The sequence below is a fragment of the Balaenoptera borealis genome (assembly GCF_965194805.1).
Source record: "Balaenoptera borealis genome assembly, chromosome: 8".
NCBI classification, from domain to species: Eukaryota; Metazoa; Chordata; class Mammalia; order Artiodactyla; family Balaenopteridae; genus Balaenoptera; species Balaenoptera borealis.
In genome coordinates, this window is record NC_138865.1 from 111,772,238 (window position 1) to 111,794,924 (window position 22,687).

Below are 22,687 nucleotides of genomic sequence, written 5' to 3' on the forward strand. Positions count from 1 at the left end.
GTGCCTGGCACGTAGTCCGCGCTCAGTAAATGCATGCTTGCTCATCTTAGGTGGACACGCAGTGTATAGGTAGGTCAGTTGCTGTGACTAAAGAACTTACCTGACAGAGACCAGCAGGTGCTGGGTAAGAGCATCGTCTTCTTCCTCTGCCAGCCCTCCCTCCCACTCGGGTCCCCGGATGGAGCATCTTCAAATCTCTGAAGTCCTGGAGACTTCAGAGTCGGGGTGGGACCAGCTGTCATCTTGCTGAGGGAAGGAGGCAGCAGGATTGCGGGCTGCGAGGCTGAGTTCCATTTCTCACTCTTGGCAAGAGGGTGCCCCTTAGGGTCTCCTTGGTCCACGGCTGGGCCTCGGCAGGTGCAGAGGTGGTGGGTAGCTGCTCGGGGCCCCCCCGGCTTCCTCACTCCTGCCCTGCCCACGCCTGCCAGTAACATGGCTGCAACCACTAAGCACCTACTGTGTGCAGGGCTCAGCGATCTCATGGGATCCTCACGGCCACCCTACTTCCCCCTTATAGACGGGAAACCGAGGCACAGGGTGGCTTGTGTAACCGCCAAGGTCACCAGCCAGCGACCCAGGCTGATTGGCTCCACTGTCAGGGTTCCCAAGGCTCTTCCAGGGCCTCCTGGTCTATTGTTGGCATTCCTAGTAGGGAGAATTCCAGAACACAGCCCAGTGAAATACTTGATCTTCCACACTCTCAGATGATCTGGCCCAAGTCTGGAAGAGACATTTTTCACTTCAGAAAATTCAGTGGCTTATTCTTGCTGCAGTGAGGCTTTCAGGGTTCCTTGCCCCACCCCTGCTCCCCAGACTGAATCCTACACACATTTCTGCACACCTACTATATGGAAGTCATCTGGCAACAACAGAGACCCTTTCTTCATGCCACCATCCAGCTGGGGAGGGTCCCCAGTGTCAGTGATCCCCCGCCTGAGAGTAGCAGGAGGGAGGGCACATCCCGCCAGGCTGACATGGGGCATTCTCTCCCCCATCCCCCTCCCAAGGCCCAGCGTTGGCGCCCCCTCCTCTCCTCTTCCTGAGAGTACCTTTGCTGGTGTGTTTGTGTGTGTGTCGGCGGGGGGAGGTACCTGGCCACTGCTGCCTCACCTGTTGGCTCCACCCCTGGGCAGGTCCTACAGCTTAATCATGGCTTTCAATGCTGGCCCCTAGAGAGTCATCACGAAGTCTCCAGATTCTTCACGTTGCCATAAAGGAGGCAGTGTATCCAAAAAATGGGCTCCGAGTGTCAGGCTGCAAGTTTAACCTTCGTGTTCTCGTCTCTGTGATGGCACTGGCTACCACAGGAAGGGAAGTTGCCGCTTTTAGGATGACTTGCAGGGTTAGGGTTGAGGTTGCACATGGAGGGCCCACAGGGCCTCCCCGTGGTTGTGTGACTTAGGTGAGTTGCTTCCTTAGACATTTATTGCACCTACTCTGCCAGCCGGCTCCACTGGGACAGAAAGGATTCAGGAGTGACAAAGGCAGGCAAGGCGCTGGCCCACAGAGCCAGCCTTCAGGGGGCGGAGACAGAAATGAGCAAAGGAAAAAGTGATCACATACTGAGGGATGGTGATAAATGCTGTGGAAGAGATCACATCTGCAGAGTGGGGTCCTTGGCGTCAAATGGAGCTGGTGTGGAGAGCGCCAGGGGGCAAGGGGGGCTCCGATAGTGGGGTTGGCAACCAGGGTCCCTCCTTCACTTTGTAGGGGCACTGCTGGGGCTCAGGAAGGGGCAGCAGCCCCCCGCACCCCCACGGCTCCTGGCCCTCCATCTGCCTGGCTGGTCACCGATGCCCTCTTTCCCTCCCCCTCCAGAGGCACCCGAACGCCCTGTCTTTTCGCTGCTCGCTGGCTGACTTCCAGATCGAGAAGAAGATCGGCCGAGGGCAGTTCAGCGAGGTGTACAAGGCCACCTGTCTGCTGGACAGGAAGACAGTGGCTCTGAAGAAGGTGCAGGTGAGCCAACAGCCCCATGGGGTCAAGACCACATGGCAGGAGTGGCTTGTGTCCGAACATTGTAGCTCTGGTCTAGTCCCATCTCTTCCCTTCCCTTCCCTCTCCCCCTCCCTCTCCCCCTCCCCTCCCCCTCCCCTCCCCCCTCCCCTCCCCCCTCCCCTTCTCCCTCCCCCTTCCTCTGTAAACGAGGGAAACTAGTATCCACCTCACTCATGGGCTGTGGGAGAATCAGGGCGACTTGTCTTTGCGGAAGCTCACTGTAAGCCGTAAAGGAAAAGAAGAGTGAGCATGTGCTGAGCACCTGCTGTATACTGAATCGTGCTGGTGCTCACAGAACTTCGACAGCAGCCCTGTGGGTAGGGATTATCACCCTCCCAGAGGAGGAAAACTGCAGACACGTGGATAACTCACCAGGGACGGAGGGAGCTGAGACTCAGATCTGCGGCCACTGACGCTCTGTGGTCAGCTCTGGGCTTGAGTGCCCTTCCCAACCTCTGAGTCCCTCCTGAATGGAGGAGTGGGGTCGGACAGATGGGCTTTAGGCAGCAAAGCCCAGGCAGGAAGCTTTTCCATGAGAGCCACTGAGCCCGTCTGAATGCTGCTTTGCTGCAGGAAACGGTCTCGAATCCTCCAGCAGAGCTTCCAGGGTCCCTCTATTTGCTCATTTACCTTAAAGAATGAGATTAACAGCCTGGGCAGAGGAGGCCCAGGAGAGAGAAGGTAGCTCAGACACAGTCACGAGGTGGGGAGACAAGACGAAGACCCCCCGCCTGGAGCCGGCCAGCGTGATTGCCTCCTTGTTGATCTGTGAGCTGCACGTGAGGCCTCTGATGGCCGGAGGAGAGACGGGCTCCTCGGTTCAGAAAAGGCCTGTGTTCTGCTCTTTGTCTGCCAAGGAAGGGCTTACCTGGGTTCTCTTAGTGTTGGTTTTTAGTGCCAGGATAGGTTCTGTGGTGGGGCTGCTGCAGTGTTGCCCTCCTGTTTGTTCCTGTAAGTTAGAAGATGCTGGGAGGACCCACACAGTGAACACTAGCGGGGCTGGGGGTCAGGGGGCGCATGCTGTGCCCCCTCTTCTTACTCGGTCCACACGACTGTCCTGTGAGGTCAGGCTGTTGGCCCCATCTACAGATGTGAAGACTGAGGCTCCAAGCGTGTTTCCTGCCACTTACCAGTGCATGACCTCAGCAAGTCACTGGACTTCTCTGGACCTCAGTCTCCTCCTCTGTAAGTTGGCGACAGTAACTCCTGCCTCATGGGAGTTGCCATGATGATTTGGTGGAAATTGGTCAGCACAGCACCTGGCACGTGGTGGGCACCCAGTAATCCGAACTGTTGTCCTTACAGGGTTCCCTCGGCGAGGAGGTGGGAGAACCCAGACTGGGGTCCTGGGCCTCATGCCCCCTCCAGGGGTGCTGGGTTTTAACCACTCTTTCTCTGTTTCCTCTCACCCAAGATATTTGAGATGATGGACGCCAAGGCCCGGCAGGACTGTGTCAAGGAGATCGGCCTCCTGAAGGTGAGAGCCCTGGGCCGAGCGGGGGCCCCTCACTTCCTTGGGCCAGTCTGGGCCGCATCACGTCCACCACAGCCCTCAGCCCGTTAGATTCAGAAACGACATACCTGGTGGGGGGACAGCAGCTTGTTTGTTTTCTTGTGGCCTGGCAGGGACCCCGCCTCACCTCTGCCCAGTCCTCATGCTGCCCCCAGACTGGCTGTCCTTGTCCCACGTGGATCCTGGATGTGGCGGCCCGTGGACCAGGCTACTGGGGAAGGAGCGAGGGTGGGCGTTGGGTTGAACTTCAGTTTGTCTGTCTCTGTCTCCCTCTCTATCTCATCCTGTCTTTCCTCTCAGCCTCGTATTCTTGTATTTCCACGTGGTGACACGCACGTTTGAATATTCAGCCACAGTGTGTTCTCTTTTCTTCCCTCCCATCCTCTTGCTCCCACCAGGAGATGCTCTCTGTTGGGGAGACTCAGCAAAGCCAGCCTGGGGCACTGGGTAGAATTAACAGCCAAGCACATGGCCCTGGGTTCTGGCTGCTGGAGGGGCCCAGGGCCCCAGAGTTGTCAGCCTGTTGGGCTCTTGCCAGGTCTCCCATAAGGAAGAGGCACAGCTGGGGATGGGTCTCCCCAGGGGGTAGCTGGTGTGCCCGCTCCTCTGTGGGCGGAAGTCCTTGGTTCAACCAGAGCTGGGCTGACAGGACAGGGTCATGTGAAGGACAGATGTGCAGGGGCCCATCTAAGGCGAGGGATGGTGGTGGTGTCTGTAGTCGTTCCTTTCCCCCTCCCCGCTGGCTTCCCCACTGGCCTCCTGAGAGTCAGAGATAACAGAACTTTCTGGACTAGACCAAGCCTGGTCTAAGGGCTGCTCTCTCCTGGGGATCCCGCCCTAATCCCCAGGCTTAGGATTCAGTGTGGAAGCGGGCGGCAGATTGTAGTGGCCTTGAATGCCACACTCAGGATGTGAGACTTGAACATGGGAACAAGAGGGTGGCCCTGTAGTGGCTGCGAGCAAGGGGCCGTGGCCAGATGGGAGTTGTGAGCGCTCGCTGGGGTGGCCCCTGGCCACGATGGGTCCCAGGGGCAAGGCTGGAGACTTGTAGCTATCACAGGTCCAAAAATACCCTTCAAATAACATGTTTAAAGTTTTACGAAATGGTCAACTTTGGGACCTGGTTGTGATGCTGGGAACTGATTACCCAGCCCTGGGGAACGGCTGTCATGATCACCCACCCCTGTCTCCCCACTTACGGCCAAGAACATGTGTACTACTCACACAAGTGAGGATCTGTACGCGTGTGCACACTGAGCCAGCCTGTTCGGTTCCTGGGCGCAGAAGTGTGTGACCACAGCCCCTTTGGTGAGGCCGCCCCCGGTGGCGTGAACCCGGCCTGCCTGGGGGAGAGCGTTCTGACCCTCCCCCAGGCTGCGGTGCCGCCAAGTGCGGTCGGCCGTGGGCTTCGGAGGCAGACCCACCCCTTGCTCACTAGCTGTGGGGCTGTGGGCAGGCTGCTGACCGCTTGGGGCCTCAGTTTCCTCATTTGTCAAAGGGGGTGGTGACAGCAGTGCTGTGTCTTCAGAGGTGTTGGTGGAATTAGTGAGACGATGCGTTGGAAGGACTCAGTGTAGCGTGGAATTAGTGAGACGATGCGTTGGAAGGACTCAGTGTAGCGTGGAATTAGTGAGACGATGCGTTGGAAGGACTCAGTGTAGCGTCTGGTCAGAGGCAGCCCTCGTTGCCATGGTTATAACCTCTGCCCCAAGGCCAGCCCCTTTCCGGAACTTGACCCACCTCCCCGGCCTGCCCGTGGAAGTCAACAGGATGTGCCAGGGCACGAGGTGTTTCCTACAAAACAGAGGGAAACACGGTTCTGGGAGGGGCCACCGGGCGACATCGTTCATACTGTTCATGCCAGGACCAGTGAGAGGCTGCCAGGCACGGGGCAGGAAGGCGAGCCCTGTAGGAGCCTCCAGGGCTGGCTTAGGGAGAGAACAAGAGGCGGATGTGTGGCTGTGTGATGTCTGCCGACGTTCCCCTCATTTCAGAATCCAAGACTGGGTGCAGGGCGGCATGCAGCATAGATGCACGTCCCTCGCCCAGCAACCTTCTGGGCCTTTGGGAAACTGTGCTTTCAAGTGGCCTCTGGACGGGAGCCCCTGTGGACAGGCGACCATACCGTGGCAGAATATTTGAGTCCCCTGTGCCTTCCCCAGATCCTGGAATCATTTTGGTGTAAAACAGTTTCAGTTATAAGCAGTTGCCAGGGTCTCCTGATAGCCAGGCAGGGGTGACTTGCAGTCAGTGGGGTGCTGTCCTGTCTGGAGAGCACACGGGCGATGGTGGTCGGACAGAGGCCGGGCTCTGGCACAGAGCACCGCACTCAGGGCAGCTCTCACACCGGGAATGATTTTTGTTTCAAGACTTCACAAAGAGTGGGTCAGAAACTGAGGAAGTGGGAAGGATGAAGGAAGGAGACGGACACTTCTAAGTGCTCTACGGAGTGCAGCGACGGAGCAGTGGGGGCCTGGCCCTACCCTAGAGGGCCCTGGGTGGTGATGAGGAGGAGGAGGGAAAGGAGGAAGAGGAGGGTCATTCCCACAAGTGTCTAGTGAGTCTTAGCTCTGTGCAGTCACCATGTTAGACATTTCAAGGGTATCAGCCCCTGTGATCTTCACAACTTCTCTCCAAAACATTATGTTCATTCTACAGAGGAGGAAACTGAGGCCCGGGGATGCAACATGGCTTTCCCAGTGTCACCCAGGTCTGCCTGACTCCCAAGCGCAGGCCTTTCCCCCCAGATACCCCACCTCTCCAGCTGTACCGTCTCTCAGTGGCTCCCTGCTTCCTCTTTTTCTCTCTTCGGACAGCAACTGAACCATCCAAACATCATCAAGTATTTGGACTCGTTCATTGAGGACAACGAGCTGAACATTGTGCTGGAGCTGGCAGACGCGGGCGACCTCTCGCAGATGATCAAGGTGAGGGTGCCTGGTGGGAGGGCCGGGTCTGGGGGCTGCCCGGGTCAGCTGGCCCCTCCTCGGGCCGAGTTCCTCACTGCCCTGGCCTCAGGCAGAGGTGGCCGCTCAGGGACACTCAGCCCCGCTTGCCAATGCTCACAGGCCTCAGCGGCGGCCCCTCTCGGGCCCCATCCCCACTTGCTGGGAGAAGGCCAGCTATGGGCAGTGGCTCGTGGGCCACTTCTGCCTTGCAGAGGGTTGGGGACAGAACCCCATGTAGGTCGGACCCCAGCTCATGGAATCTGGGAAAGTGTCTTGTGGGTCCAACTGGCTCATTTTATAGAAGGGAAAACAGCCCAGAGAGGCTGAAAGACTTGCCTGAGGATCCCGCACGTGGGGACAGACCGATACCTCTGGCACAGGTCTCTACTTCCTGGCCTAGGGCCCTCCAGTGGACGTCATCCCCCAGGTGACCTTCCTGAGGCCCCTCCAGCCCTGGAGAGGCATCTTCCTTCCCATATAATGGCTGAGGCTGGGGGGTCTCGGGGAGGTTGGGCAACTTGCCAAGTCCCACAAGCAGTCCTCAAACTGCCCCGCCCCCCTTGCCCCACCTCCTTGGGCCCAGGACCAGGTCCGCCTGAGTCTGGACTCGGGTACCATCACGGCTCCACTGATGGGGCACCTACTGCGGACCACAGCCGTGCTGAGCACATGCATCACTCGCCAAGTCCACACTGTCCTTAGATAGCAAAGCTCAGAGAGGTTTAGTAACCTGCTTGAGGCAGCACAGCCTCTGAATGGGACCCCCGGGCCTGAGCTCTCAGCTTCACTCATTGCTCCTTCCTCAAGGTTCTCACTCCCCTGCTGGCTTGACCCTCATCCACAGGCCGCTGTCCTGGGGTTGCATCGCCTCCCTGTCCGTGAGCCAGGCTGGGGCACGCTCAAGCCCCAGCCCTGCTCTCAGCCACACTTGCAAACGGGGCCAGACATGGATCCTCTGCCTTTCCCACCAGGCACTGGGGATTGAGCAGTTAATTGCTCGGCGCCTGCTCTTCTGAAATTTGGCTCCTAGGAATACGGGCGTCTCTGGGAAGCGGCATTACTTGAGCTGTTATCACCTGTTTTTATATTTTCGTTGACATATTAATGCATTTGCAGGGATGTTAATCTCCACACAGATCCCTGGTGGAAACAGATGTGCTATATCACGTCTTACTTCTTCCTCTCCCCCCCCACCCCCTCCCCACTTTGTTTCTCCTTCCTGTGTCATTCTCTCACAGAACACGCATGCATCCAGCACCCACCGTGTGCCCGCCCCCATGCTGAGACCTAGGGGTGCTGCTGGCGGGGCAGTGCCCTCAGGGAGCTCACCTTCTAATGGGAGGGCAGGGCTGTGAACGAGCAGTCACGAGCTGCCATGAACAAGCCAAGTTCAGGGTCTGTGGGAGCCAGGGAAGGCTTCCTGGAGGAGGTGACACATGAGCAGAGACCCATGAGGGGATACCCACAGCCCAGAGGCAGAACAGCTTGTGCCAGAGCCCAAAAGGATGGAAACCCAGGGGTCCACAAAGTACTTTGGTCCAGGAGAGCACTGGGCAAGGGGAGGGGTGGAGAGCGTGAGGCAGAGGGTGGTCGGACCAACCAGGGCCTCATGTGCAGGCTTAGGATTTGGAACCTTGCCCCGAGGTCAGCAAGAAGCTTCCTGAGACTCATGGTGCAGAGTAAACGTGATCAGCTTTGTGTTCTGGAAGAATGACTGGATGCCCAGTGGAGGGAGGGGCGGGGCTGGGGGGAGAACAGCGGGAGGAAAGACCCTGGAATATGGCCTGTGGTGAGGGTGCTGCACCCTGTCAGCCCCAGTGGACCCCAGACCCCCTCACAGCCTCTCAGTCCATGGAGTGGGGCTGGAGTCAGACAGTGGGGTAGGGGGTGCTGGGCAAATTACAAATCCCTCCCCTCCCTGAACCTCAGTTTCCACCCCTGTCCTGGGGGCCTCACAGGGGACGGCCGTGTGGGAACTGCAGGACCCGGATGCAAGCTCCTTCCAGCCAGGAGAGACAGCAGGGAGGCACGTGGGTGTCCAGCACCCTTTGTGCCTGGCCTGGGGTGGTGCCTTCCCTTCACCACGTGCCCCTTCCCTGGCTTCCCTGGGGCCAACCCTGGCTCAGGGTTCAAGTCAGTCACTCACCCCCTGGGCTTCTGGGGCAGTGGCCCTGCTTCCGGGCGCCTCAGGCCCTCCTGGCCCGGGAACCCTCCTCCTCACCTGGCCTGGCACCTCCCCTCTCTCAGTCACGGGACCCCTCACCCTTCCCTGCCCCTCCCTGAGCCTGTTCCCCCTGCTGTGGCCCTTCACCTGCAGAGCCTGGCTGGGTGCTGTCCCCAGCAGGCGGGACAGGCAGGGCAAGGCAGTAGAAAGACCCTGGGCCCAGAGTCAGATACACCTGCTGGATGACCTTGGACGGGTCCCTGTGCCTCAGTTTCTCTGTCTGTAATGCACCCAGCACAGTGCCTGGGGCCTGGTAGCAGCTCAGTTTCTCTGGCCTTTCCCACTCTCTAGCCGCCTCTGGGTTTTGAGGGGAACAGGGGCCTTGCCAGGGCTCAGTCTGGGGCCATACCAAGGTCTGGCCTGGGAGGCCACTGGCCAGCAGACCCTGAGTCCCTAGGGCCCCCAGCCTCAGGGGCCAAGCAACACCACCAGGGCCATGGTGCCGGCATTATTTACGATGGATGGTGAAGCCGGGAGCTGCTGCCACCCCAGAACCCACCAGAGACTCTGCGCCTTCCTGCTAAATGTCACACACACCAATAGGACGTGACATTTAGAAAGTCACCGCTCACAGCCGTGCACGTCCCCACTTAAATGCTCTAATGAGGATTAGCTAACATCATGGCATAAATAACACCCCAGCCCGGCCCACCGCAGCGGTCTGGGATGGCCCGGGAGGGATGGGGGTCCTGTGCTGGGGGGTCCGTGCCAGGAGCCTGGGGCAGATCACACACGAGGCCTCCTCCCAGAATGGAGCCTTGAAGAGCCTCTTGGGGTTGTAGTGCCAGGCCAGGGGCTTCCCGCTGTGACTGTCCCAATGTTGGAGGTGCCCACATCCAATCCCAGCTCTGCCGCCCCTGCTGGGTGACCCTTGGCAAGTTCCTGAACCTCTCTGACCTTGATCCTTCATCAGGTGGTTACTGGTGTCTTTAGAAGTGGGTTAAGAACTTGGGTTTCCTCAGTGGGAGGCCTGGGGTTGAGCTGTTGTGACTCTGCCCCTTACTGGCTCCCATGTGGCCCTCAGTTTCCTCATCTGTGAGATGGGTGCAGTCATCCCTGTGTGGGGCCCAGCACAGACACTGAATGTGGCATGTGCCTAGCAGAGGTCAGCTCGGGTCCCGCCTTCTACCCCATGCCCCATCCCAGACTGGGAGTGTGTCCTGGGTCCCCGTCTTCCCTATGCCAGCTCGGCTGCCCTGACAAAGGGGCCAAGGCTTCCCCCATGGCTGCTTTGGAAAAAGAAGGTTGCTCTGAAGTGAACAAAAACCTGGTTTCAAGTTACCGGTGTGTGAGCCATGCCCCCCAACCCACACAGTCCTGGCTCACAGGAGATCCCCCAGAGGGATGCTGATCTGAACAGTGGACGAGGGCATGTTCCCAGTTTACTTCTTCCAGGACCTTTGGTTACTTACAGCTCCCTCAGTGCAGCCTGGGTGGCTTTTGGTATTTTGGTTTGTTTTTTTCTGGAGCATTAAGTATGATTTTCCAGGCAACAAAGTAGGTTTTGCCTTTCGAAACTGAGGGGGTCCATTTGAGAATGTCAAGCCCACTTCCTTGAGGTTCTTGGCATGCTTGTTAATGGTTATGTATGCTGAGGTTTGCTGGCTCCAAGGAGGGGAGCTGTGATTTAACCACCAAGCATGTCTTGGGTGCCCCCATCCTGGGCCAGACCAGGGCCAGGGCAGAGAGTCCACACCAGTCACTCCTGCAGGGAACTCCCTGTCGGGCAGTGGGAGGAGATGGATGCGTGTCCAGGAGATTCCAGGGAAAGGGTGATCGAGAGTAGCCTTCAAAATGTGGTCCGGGGGGACTTCCCTGGTGGTCCAGTGGGTAAGACTCCACGCTCCCAATGCAGGGTGCTCAGGTTCAATCCTTGGTCGGGAAACTAGATCCCACATGCATGCCGCAACGAAGATCCTGCGTGCCACAACTAAGACCCGGCACAGCCTAAATAAATAAATATTAAAAAAAAAAAAAAATGTGGTCCAGGCATTCCTTCAGCAAAGCCGTCCAGGACATCCGCTTTGGGCAAGGTCTGCCCTGCCCTCAGGGAGCCCGATGCTGGTGCTGGCGGCGGACAGATGACTGCTGGGGATAGGACGGGGCCAGTACCCTACAGCTGCCCTCCCTCTCGGCCCATCACCCAGGCCTGTCCATGTGTCTGTCTCCCCCACCGCAGTATTTCAAGAAGCAGAAGCGGCTCATTCCCGAGAGGACAGTGTGGAAGTACTTTGTGCAGCTGTGCAGCGCCGTGGAACACATGCACTCCCGCCGGGTGATGCACCGAGGTACGTGCCGGCCCGCCGGGGCCTCGGGGCCCAGAGCCAGCCGGGAGGCTGGACCCCAGGACGCAGCTTTCCCCTCGGCTCCGGGCTCCTCAAGGGACAGCCATGTGGAAGTTGGACCACTTTGTATTCCCCATCCAGTGGGTGTCCAGCATCTCACCTGTCCTTATGGGGTCAGAGAATGGGCGTGTGAGGCCCCAGACTCGAATGTACACCCGTGCCTCGTGGCTCTTGCCCCTGGCAGGGGCCCCCCATGGTGGGAGCACCAAATACCGTGTAGTTACATGGACCCCAAGGACAGGGACCATGCTTGGCACATAATCTCCAGCCCCCAACCCCAGCCCGGAGCCAGCACAGAGGGGGCCGCAGCAAGGGTTGGGTGGAGAGACTGGGAGGGAGGTGACCCAGTCATGGCCAGTTCCAGTATTGCCACCAGATCTGCCTGGGAGGGCAAGGAAAGCATCCTGGAAAAGGGAACTTTAATATGGGCTTTGAAGTCTTAGTAGGAGTTGGCTGGGCAGAGGAGGTAAGTGTTTCTGAAAGTTGACATCATCCTGAACTGTGAGGAAGGAGCCTGCTGGAAGGAGTCACGTAGATGACTTCACTGATTCCTCCATACATTCATTCCACCTGCATTTATCAGTGTCTGCTGTATGCGAGTCACTGGGGAACAGCACAGGTTACCTCCCTGAGCGCCTCCTTCATCTGTTACACAAATTTTCTGAGTGCCTGCTCTAGCTGTAAAAGAGGAAACGAACACAAAAATCCCTGCCCTCCTAGACCTCACAGCAGCCCTGTGACGTAGTGAAGTTAGACCCATTTCACAGATGAGGAAACTGAGGCTACGTTTCTCAAGGTCCACAGCTGGGCAGAGGCAGGGCTGGGGCCTCGCCCTGAGGGAGCGGGACTGGCGGCTGAGCCCCCATCACCTGAAGGGCCCTCCCCTCCACCCACCCCCAGGCCTCCTCCTCTGTCCTGCCCCTCCCCAGCCATCCCCACCTCTGATCCCACACCAACCCCTGTCCTTCCCCTGCAGACATCAAGCCTGCCAACGTGTTCATCACAGCCACGGGCATCGTGAAGCTCGGTGACCTCGGCCTGGGCCGCTTCTTCAGCTCTGAGACCACCGCGGCCCACTCCCTAGGTAAGGGGCCCGTCCACGCCCAACCACCCACAGGGTCCTGGATGACTTGGGGAGATGCGGACCCTGTCCCCATGGTGCCTTTGGTTAGTTAGTGCAGCAAAATGCCTTGTTGAACCCCAGACATTCTTCTTCAGAACAGTGACCAGAGGGGAGTAAACAAGGCCCCGAGGAGCCCAGGGTGGGGCTCCCCTCCATCCTCACGCACTCACGCTTTAGGGGGTGGGGAGATGTGGCTCTGTGGTCGCACCGGCAGCCATTCCGTCCTTCTCGTTGCTGCGTGGTATCCCATCGTGTGTGTGTGTGTGCGTGTGGTTGTTTTGAAACCCTCGTCCCCATCTGACCCCAGAGGACCCCTGGCCCGGCCTCCTTAGCAGCTGGTGCGTCGTGGTTCTTCCGTTAGGTCAGAATGAAAGGATGTTCAAGGACCCGCCAACCCACGAGTTCTCAACACTTAATTCACCCACGCGGGCTGTTCCTCCTGCTGGCGGACGTTTGGGCTGTTCCAGTTTTTGGCTTTTAAATAGGCAGTTTCAAAGCTGTGGGGGCCAAGTGCTCACCCGGTAGAGGTGACTTTCTAGCTGAGCTGTGGGGAGTGAATAGGAGCTGGTGGGGCATGGGGGAAGGGATGAGGTATCAGGGCTGAGGGACCTTGGGTGGCAAGGAAGGCGGGCGGGGCCTTGAATGCTAAGCTCAGTGGGCAGGCACCATCCCAGGAGTGCGGGAGCGCTGAGGGCCGGATGCCGGAGGAGACTTGGAGATCACATGTGTGTTTTGGGTCACGTTAAGCACTGCCCAGCTTCGGAATCCGGATACATGAGTGAATGCAAAACTTGGACCCATGGAGAATTTTACATTTAATTAGAATGACATTTAATTAGAAACCAGCAAAGTCCCCAGTGGAACACAGAAGTAGGGTCCCCTATGTGCTATGACCAGGGCCATGGGGGAACGTTTCATGATGGGGAGGGGTGTAGGGGCATCTCCCCTTTCCCTGAGCGATTCCTGGCTCTTTGGGGTGGCGTTTGAGGGGACGGTGCATGAGGCTCCCCTCCCCGTGCGCTGCCGCGTCCACAGGCCTGGCCCCTTGAAAACCGCTCTGTTCTCCACTCATCTGCCCCGCACTCCACGGCCCAGCCAGTGCATCTCGTGTCTCCCCATCCCCGAGAGCCTGCGGCATGCCGGGAGACACACAGTGTCTTCTGGTGACAGCGGAGGTGCTTTCTGGAAGACACACTTTCCTGGTGGAAACTGTCACTGTTCATACAGGTCCTGATGGCTGGAGGCTCTCAGGGTGTAGCACACAATCTGGAGAAACATGCTAACTCAGAGATCAGCAGCTCCCAGCTGGGAACGTGTGTGTGTGTGTGTATGTGTGGTTGTTTTGAAACCCTCGTCCCCATCTGACCCCGGAGGACCCCTGGCCCGTCCTCCTTAGCAGCTGGCGTGTCATGGCTCTTCCGTTAGGTCAGAATGAAAGGATGTTCAAGGACCCGCCAACCCGTGAGTTCGTGACACTTCATTCATGCCTCAAACAGATGTGAGGGTCTGTGGGATCCTTCCTTTGTGCTGATGAGGAATCTAAAACCCAAGGAACTTGAGTGATTCTTCTGAGTCATGTGGCAGCAGAGCCAGGACCCAAATGCAGGCCTCCCGGTGCAGGGCCCATGCTTCTTCCAGGAGACCAGGGTCAAGGGTCCTGGAAGGACCTCCCTCGGGAACTCAGCCACCAACTCCCCGTTCCTGGGAGGAAACTGTCTTTCCCGCTCCCCTCAGACCCTTCTCTTTGGGAAAATCAGTGTGTCTTGTCAGTTTGGGACCGTTTACCCCTCTGGTTTAAGAGCTTCAAAAAGGCCAGAAATTCAAGGGAAACCGTCAAAAGAGCAGAGTTAAAGCCACTGCCTCCTGTCCCCTGTCAGTCAGGCCCCAGCCCTCCTCCGTCCCGCTGGGGAAGAGACTGCAGCACTCGTCAGAGCTGGTTAAGATCACATCATTAGGAACGGGCAGAAATTCGGGCTCGTCCGACAGCGTGAGTTTATTGACTTGGACTGGTGCACTTATTATATTAATGAGAAGGAATTGGAACTTGGGAAAAGGCCGCCCGGGTAAGCCTGGCTCTTCCCGAGGCCTCTGAGTGGCTGTCAGGCCGCGTGGTGGGTGGAAGGAGCCCTCCTGGGGCCGTTTGCCCACCGAGCTGAGAGGCCCGCACGGGCTCGGCAAGGCCCTGCTGCCAGAACCGAGAACCGAGGGCCAGGCCCCATGACGGCAACGGTGCAGAGCCAAAGCCCTGGGCCTGAGGTCTCCAAGACACAGGAGAAAGACCCCCTTTCCATAGCGAGGTTCTGCACACAGCTAAGTCTTGCACACATGTTTGGTGGCGCAGGAGATTGAACTAATTGCAGTTGCGTCGTGATGCGGGAAGGATTTGGGGGACAGAGGCTCCTCCATACCCTGTGCGTGGGTAGGAGTTATGCGTCCGTTGCATCTCTGCGCACCTACTGTGTGGGGATGCCCTGGTGGCAGACACGTTGCCCCGGCAGCCACCTTGTCTCCGGAGGCTGCTGACCCACATCAGGGCTTATGCACATCCCATCTCCTCCTGCCTCCTCCTCCCCCAGCCCCCTCCCCGCCTCTGTATTTGCTAACACGAGGCTGGCATGAAAGGGCATTAGTCATGCCATGGCCGGGCTGACAGGTGCGGTACCCAGCGGTGGCAGAGCGGCTGCTTCAGTGTCAGGAATAGGAGCCGTAATTAGAGCGCGGAACAGAATGAGCGTCAGACGAATTACCAGGCAGCAGATCATATTTGTCAGGAAGGATTGCATACATAAAAATTAAGTGACAGTACACGCCGGCATAATGAAAGAAAAATGAAAGATTTGCCTACACACAGCTCACAAGCTACAAGCAAGTGTCTCGCTCCAAGCAACGGCAGCAGCTGCAAGACAAATTGTGGGGCTGGGAGAGCAAGGCCCTTCCCGCGCCGCAGAGGAGACAGGGCAGCTCGGGCTGGGATCTGGGGTGGGAGGTAAGGCAGGCTCACACCCAGGCCCGTGCAGGGCTCCACACTGCCTCTCGGGGGGATGGGGGAACAGGTCCAGTTGGGGGCAACCCCTGTCAGGTACCTGCAGTCAGGGCATGCTGGCTTTCCCAGGCTGCTGAGCCCTGGCCTGGCCATGGGGCATAAATCCCTCCTTCTCCCTTCCCCGAGCCGAACACCCTGGCCCTGGGCTGGGCCTGAGATGTGAGGTTATGGGGACATGAGAGGATACAGCCTTCCCTGCTCTCGGGGGGCCCCCAGACTGGTGGGGAGACCGACAGTCCCAGGGTGGTGCTGGGTGAGGGCAGGTGGAACCGTCTCCTGCGGGCCCACTGTGTGCAGGCACAGTGCTGGGCTCCGTGACTCAGCTGTGCATGAGGAGCCCGGGGGCCACTGGGGGCCTGGAGCTGCCTCACCCCATCCCAGGGCTGCCCTTTACTTCCGTTTTCTATAGTCACTGAACTCGCCAAGGAGGTGGGTTAACAAAGAAGACAAGGCTTAAAGGATGTTTGAAAAACATGTTGATTCTTAAAGCGTTATCCCCATAAGGCTTATATCTTCATTTGACAGATGATGGAACTGAGGCTCAGAGAGGCGCTGCCACATCCCTGTGGTCCCTGGGCAGGCAGGGACTGGAGCCCTTGCGGGGTCAGCAGCTCTCCACAGCACCTGCCGGGAAGTGGGCTTGGGGCCCAGTGAGCTCTCTGGGTGGGGAACAGTGACAGCGCCCTGGGGGGAAGCCCACCCAACCTCATAGCTGTGGGCCGTGTGGGACCTGGGGCGTGTCCTGGGCCACAGGGAAGGAGGATTGAGCCTCTCCTGTCACGGCAGCGCCCCCGTGTGTGCCCACGGCCAGGCGCCCCGGGGGCCCCATCAGTGTGGGCTCAGAGCATCATGCAGATGTGTCCCTGGCGACCTCCTGCTTCGTCCTGGCAGCCCAGGACACCTGGGAACAACTGGCCCAGAAAACCTGCTTCAGTAGGTGGAGCCCAGGTTATAAGCGCTGACACCTGGCGGGGGGAAATCACCTGTGGCTGGTGAGTGGCTCCTGGCTTGTCTGCCGCATCCCTGGCATTTTCAGGGACACAAACCATTAGAACAAGATGAGCTGGTGGCAGGGAGGGAAGGGAAGGGCAAGGGCTCAAGGGGACGGCCAATGAGGAATCGACCCGGGCCTAGGATGCAAACCACAGCTTGTTCATTCACTCACTCTAAGGTTTGGGCCGCTCACCCGGAAGGCCCCTGCCCTCTGGAGCTTACAGCCTGGGGGGGAATCCATTTAGCGTCTTCACCTCGAACAAGCACTGTTCTAATAATCATGTCCCAGGTGGTACCTTGTTTAGTGCTCCAGCCGCCCTGGGGGTGGGAATTATCACAGCCGGTTAACAGGGGAGGAATCCCAGGTGCAGTGAGGCGAGCACCTTTGTGATGCCAGGTGGGTGGTGCTCCAGCCAGAGCCACGTGGCGGGCGAGGCATGGCCACGCCAGGGTTTCCGTCCGAGGCTCCCTGAGCCACCTTGGATGAGCCCCTGATACCTGGAAAACACAGGGTCCTGCGTAGAATCGCAGAATCGTGCTACCTGACTCTCAAATCTGTTAGAGATGTTCCATGTGGGAACTAAAAATAGGCAGATATAACAATCTGGAATCAACGCTGATAAAAGTGCAATGTTTTTTCAACACCGGTGCTTCTCCAGAGGGCCAAGTGTAGCCTGGCATGGGGTCAGCTGGTAATTAATTTAAGGAGAACTTGATAACAAGTGGCGGCACAGGTGAGCCTGTAGGGGTGTGCGTGTGCGTGTGCGTGTGCGTGTGTGTGTGTGTGTTGCTGCCCAGAGATCCAGCGTTGGGGGGAGCGGGGAGAGTTTGGACAGGCCTCGAATGCCAGGCTGAGGACCCGGCTTTTCTCTCTTGAGGGATGAGGAGCCAGTCGGCCTTAGGGGCAGGGATGTGGCCCCTGCCTTGGGGTGTAGGACGGGTGGGAATGGGCAGGACAGCGGGGGGCTAAGCCGCCAGTCGTCCAGGTGAGGCAGAGCTGCTAGGGCAGTGGCCAGAGGGCCAGATGGGAGGGGAGCCCCCTCAGGATGTGAGGCCTGATTGATGTTGGGGGCAGCGGGGAGGGAGTTTCACAGGCCGGGGTCTCGTGCAGCACAGAGGAGGAATCTGGTCCTCACCTGCTCCTTTGTTCTGCCCTCTTGGCCACCCCCAGCCCTCCTTTCCTCAGTCCACTCCCCTCACCCCCCCTCCACCCCGCGGGGTCTGTGGTAGCAGCAGAGCCTTCCCAGAGCCCTTCTGCCTGCATGTCTGTGTGCCAGGAGGTTGAACTATCCCCATTTTTCAGAGCGGGAGACCGAGGCTCCGAAGTGTGGCAGAGAGGACCCCGAGGACCATGAGTTCACCCCGTGTTCCGCCGATGGGGAGACGAGGCTGAGACAGCGGTCCAGTTCTCTGCTCACCAGTGGTTGCAGCGGGTTCAGACCTGGCTGGGGTGCAGCTCCTTTGCCGTCAGGATGGCGCCCAGGCCTCCCGGCCCGCCGGGGGATGCATGTCAGCACCCACACCCGGTTTCCCAGCCATTTTCAAAACCACCATTCCGGGAAGAAGTGCAGCCCACAGATGCAGCCTCCCCTTCGTGTGAAATCTTTGCCTTTTTCATATCTAATGAACATGTTTCAAACACCGTGAGCATTTCAAAACACGGCAGAGTTTGTTTTGACAGGAGTGGCGCATCTTGGGAAGCGGGGCCCTTTAATCAGCCTCTGCTTTGAGGTCCCGAGTCCTCCTCTGATATCTGCCCGGTTTGAAATCTGGGAGTTCTAGGTGAAGACGCGGGGAAGGTCAGGGTTTGTGAGGCTCCTCTTTCATATGCAGAGCTCCATCCCCGGAGGGGAGGCTGGGGGCGGGGCTGGGCGCCTGCAGGTCTGACGGGGAGATGCTGGAAGGGGATTTGAGACCCTGGCTGTGTTCGCTCTGCGTCTGAGCGTCTCCGTGAGGCTGTGCTGCTGCTTTGCCGGCCGGAAGGGCCCACAGGGGCACACTCCCCCCCACCCCCGGGCAGGACAGGGAGCCGGGCCTGCAGGGCCACTGTCTGTGGAGGCTCCTCCCCGTGCCAGCTTCTCCCCCTCTTCCCCAGAATCACCGCTCCCCCGGGGTTCAGGGTCACATCCTCCAGGGCCCGCTGCAAGCTTGGAACTTCTTTGAAATCTCTCATTTTTATCTTTAAAACTCAGGCAGGTTGTGCATTATCCTTTATAATGTTTGAGCACTTCCTGTTGGTATAAAAATCGGGTTTTACAGGCTTATTCCCGGGGAAAGCTGGCAAAACAGGAAGAGGTGCTGTGTTCGCCCCCTGCAGCTTTGTATACCTCCAGCACAAGCTGAGGACCCCCCTGAGAGGCAGAGCACAGACCAAGGGGGAGCAGCCCCTCGCCTGGGCCAGGGGACAAGAGAAGCTGCCCAGAGGCAGGAACATGAGGACCCAGTGGCCGGCCAAACGTCCCTCAGTTAATGCTTCATGAATTCATTTGTTCCGCGGATGTTTCTGCGCATCTGAAAGGAGGGCAGGTCGGGGAGGCTTTGCACAGCCCCTCTCAGGTCGTAACACGTATCAGACACTCTGGGAGCTTGTGGGAGATGCAGGTGTCCAAGTTCCAGCCCTGGAGGTTCTGGTTCCACAGGCCTGGGATTGGGCTGGGGGTTCAGATTTATAACAACTTCTTCCAGGTGATTTGGCTACGCCCACTCATCAGTCCAGTCTTTCCTTGCTCAACTGGCTCCTTCTAGACACTTGCTGGGACAGGCGACTCACCACCTCCTGATGGACCCACTCCTGGGAGGGCCCAGCACAGCGTCAAGGCTCAGTTAACATTGAATACAGATGGGCGGGTGGATGGATGGATGGACAGACGGATGGATGGATGGACGGATGGACGGATGGATGGATGGATGGATGGATGGACAGATGGATGGATGGATGGATGGATGGATGGATGGATGGGTGGATGGATGGATGGACAGATGGACGGATGGATGGATGGATGGATGGATGGATGGATGGATGGACGGACGGACGGACGGACGGACGGACGGACGGATGGATGGATGGATGGATGGGTGGATGGATGGACAGACAGACGGATGGATGGATGGATGGATGGCGTATGCAGCACTGGCATCTTAGAAGAAAGTACAAATCACATTTGGGCGTTTGCCTTTTCCCCCTTAACACCAGAGGAAACTGGGGTACAAGCAGAAGGAGCAATGAAGAGGTAGAAGGCTGGGGTGGAGAGTGGAGGGAAGGGGTGGTGAAGCCCCCGACCTTTCTCTCCCTGGTGCCCCCAGGCTTTTACCCCAAGCAGGGCTGAGGCAGGGATCTGGAGCCCCAGCAGAGGGACAGGGGGACAAACCAAATGTCCAGACCTCACCAAGCAGCTAGCTCTCCATGGCCAGGGGAGGGGGCAGTTTAACTTGACCTTGAGGAACTCACCAGGAGGCAGAGGCACAGAGGTGAACTGGAGGGCAGGCCGGGGTTGGAGCCGGGGGGACAGCTTCTCAGAGACTTCATTTTCGGATGGGCCTGGCCAAGGCAGCCCCAGACCAAAGCCTAGCCACTCATCTAGAATGAGCAGAGGGTAAGACTGAGGGTGGTGAGAGGTGTCAGGGCCAGCCCACACGCCCAGCCTGGCCAGGTCGGGGGCAGGGGTTGGCCAGGGGTCTTAAGGATGTGGTGCAGCCAGACGGTGGGCACTGCTGTCCCTCGCTGAGGACAGGGCCTCTGACCTCTGCCCCTCCCCTGCTGTCCCTGCACCCCATCAGCCCCCTGTGGTTGTTCTCTGCAGGAGACTGTTCTCACCTCGCAGGCACGTCCACCCACAGCACCCTGAGTGCTAGAATCACTTATAGTTTGGTCTGAGGTTCCCGCTGTTAAGTGAGAACTGTTTGGATTTCATCCTGTGGTTTGGCTATGACAAAGTCATCCATTTCACACTTGCCCGTTCATTTTCATTTTGCTCCCTTGTGGCTGAAATATACAAGGGGTTGCTACTGGAAGTCGCAGTTTGCTTATAGAATCCCACATGGGTTCATGTGTTGACTGACAGCTCTTTCTGCTGAATAGCAATTAGCCCCCTGATTTCAGCCATAACGTATGCATATAGGATGACACAGTTCGCAAAACATGTATTTAAGTGATGTCTGCTCTCCTGGGATTATTGCCATCAAAGGATGCTTGGTACCCTGATAAAGCACTCATCAGGTAGTCCCTCTTGGGCAGACGTCAGTTAAGTAAATAGTGTGTTAGGCTACAAGAAAAAAGTGTTAACCCTGATACAGACTATCTGATAACATGCAGATGGCTTCATTGATTCAGTGAGTAGATGCTTAGAAGGTGCCTGCTATGACCCAGTCCTGGGCAGGGCACTGGGACATTTTGGTAACAAGGTCCTGCCCCCAGCGTGCTCATGCCAGGAGCGTGGGTTTCCAACACTGTTCACAGCCTCTACAAGTCAGGCATGACAGAATTTCTCACCCACCTCCAATGAGATGAGAAAAGCAAGAAGATGATAAAGTTTTCAAACAGCTAAACTTTTTCAATGTGAAGTACTGTCCTTGATCTTGAGATTGAGTCTCTATTTGGGTTGGCCAAAAAGTTCGTTTGGGTTTTTTGTAAGATCTTATGGAAAAACCCAGATAAACTTTTTGGCCAACCCAAATACTTGTTCTAGTGTTAAACTGAATAGTAGTGACACGAAATGGTAGTTGGGATTTTGTGTTTTATTTAAACACCTTTACTTGGCAAACATAAGTTGCTCGGAAACATCTTTGGCCCATGACAGCCTGAAGTCTGGGCCCCTGCTTTGGGGCACCCGTCACTTTCCTAGTCCAGCTCATCAACAGGCCTCTTCCCCTCCCAGGGTCCCCTGTGTTCCCACATGTGGTGCTGGACATCCCTCCGTCCTGGGGTCATCAGTCCACATCTCAGGCTCGGCCTCCGCCACGCTGGACTCCAGCTCCCTTCACAGACTCTGGCCAAAACAGCAGCAGCCACTGTCACATTCACATGGTGACTCCAGGCCAGTGAAAATGTCCTCTGTGTAGCAACCTTTAAAATCTGGTCCTAAAGCCTCCAGAACAGTCATCTTCCAAATGGACTGATATCAGAATCTCAGGTTACAAATCTGTGGTTACAAATCCAGATTCCTGGGCCCCTCCTCGGCCCTGCCAATTCAGCCCCTCTGCTGCAGCTTGCACGCCTCTGGTGATGGGGAGCTCACCACCTGTCAGGAAATCCTCCCATCTTTGCCCAGCTCCATCCAGATATTCAAGTGTGACTCCTCTGCTTTTTAATTGAGACACGATATGCATACAGTAAAGCTCTCTCAAGCCCTTTCCTGATCACTTCCCCCATAGAGTAATTTTTCCTGTTTTTGATAAAAATGGAATCAAATAGTGGGTCCTCTTCTGTGCCTGGCTACTTTCCCTCAACATTGCGTCTGGGCAGTTGATCCATTTTGTGGCACGTACCTGAGATTTGCTCTTGTTCGTTGCTGTTTAGTATTCCATTGTGTGAACAGACCACATTATCACTTTATCTCTTCTACTGGTGATTACCATTTGTTTCCCGTTTCTGGCTATTACGAATAAAGCCACTCTGCACATTCTTGATCATGTCTCTTGATGGACAGAGCACTCATTTCTCTTGGGCGTGTACCTAGGAGTGGAATTGCTGGGTTATAGTGTAGGCAGTGTTCAGCTGTAGTAGATACTGCCAAATGGTTTTCCAAAGTGATCGTGCCATTTTACGGCCCCGTCAGCAATGCATGAGGGTTCCAGTTGCTCCGCACATCACCACCTTGGTTTATCTCAGTCTTTTTAACTTTAACTATTCAGGTGGGTAGGTGGTAGGTAGTACCTCATTGTGCTATTAATTTGCATTGCCCTGGTGAGTAATGAGAAACACAGTATCGTTTCATGTGCTTATTGGCCATTTGGATATTCTCCTTTGTGAAATACCCCTTCAAGTCTTTTGCTAATTTGAGGGAGGGGGATGTTTGTCTTTTGTATATTGATTTATAGAAGTTTTAAAATATATTCTGTATATGAGGCCATTGTTGGGTATATGTTTTGAGATGATTTTCTCCCACTCTGTGGCTTGCCTTTTAACTCTCTGAATGGTTTTTTGGTGAACTGAAGTTCCTAATTTTAATGAAGTCTAGTTAATCAATCTTTTCTTTAGTGGTTAGTATCTTTTCTATTCTGGCTAAGAAATCTCAGCCAACCCCAAGTCTGGACATGCTGATTGGTGCTAGTAGCCAAGGGTGGTGGCTAAGAGTTCAGTTTCTGGAGCCTGAAGATCTATGTTTGAACCTCAGTCCTGCCACTTTTTGGAGCCTCAGTTTCCCCATCTGTAAAATGGGCTAAGACACGTGCCATGGTTGGTCCACATTCACGGTGGTTGTTTTCACTGTTGAGAGCCTTATCTGGACTCTTCTGGGATTCAAACAGTCACCTTAGAGGATATTTTGGTCCGTTGCTTCCCA

At 56.9% G+C, this 22,687-nt stretch overlaps 1 protein-coding gene and 1 long non-coding RNA gene across 4 annotated transcripts in view; both read left to right on the top strand.

The window, feature by feature from the left end:
• The window catches only part of LOC309633958, a 253,401-nt gene that overhangs the window by 143,899 nt on the left and 86,815 nt on the right, over window positions 1–22,687 (top strand). The gene's annotated exons all lie outside the window — the stretch shown is intronic.
• The window catches only part of NEK6 (NIMA related kinase 6), an 84,403-nt gene that overhangs the window by 50,034 nt on the left and 11,682 nt on the right, over window positions 1–22,687 (top strand). For all 3 annotated transcript variants that reach the window (XM_082403343.1, XM_082403341.1, XM_082403342.1), the window contains exons 3-7: window positions 1,819–1,959; window positions 3,413–3,475; window positions 6,328–6,438; window positions 10,863–10,971; window positions 12,005–12,112. In XM_082403343.1, the coding sequence (XP_082259469.1) occupies window positions 1,819–1,959; window positions 3,413–3,475; window positions 6,328–6,438; window positions 10,863–10,971; window positions 12,005–12,112 (532 nt within the window). The remainder of the gene's footprint in view (window positions 1–1,818; window positions 1,960–3,412; window positions 3,476–6,327; window positions 6,439–10,862; window positions 10,972–12,004; window positions 12,113–22,687) is intronic.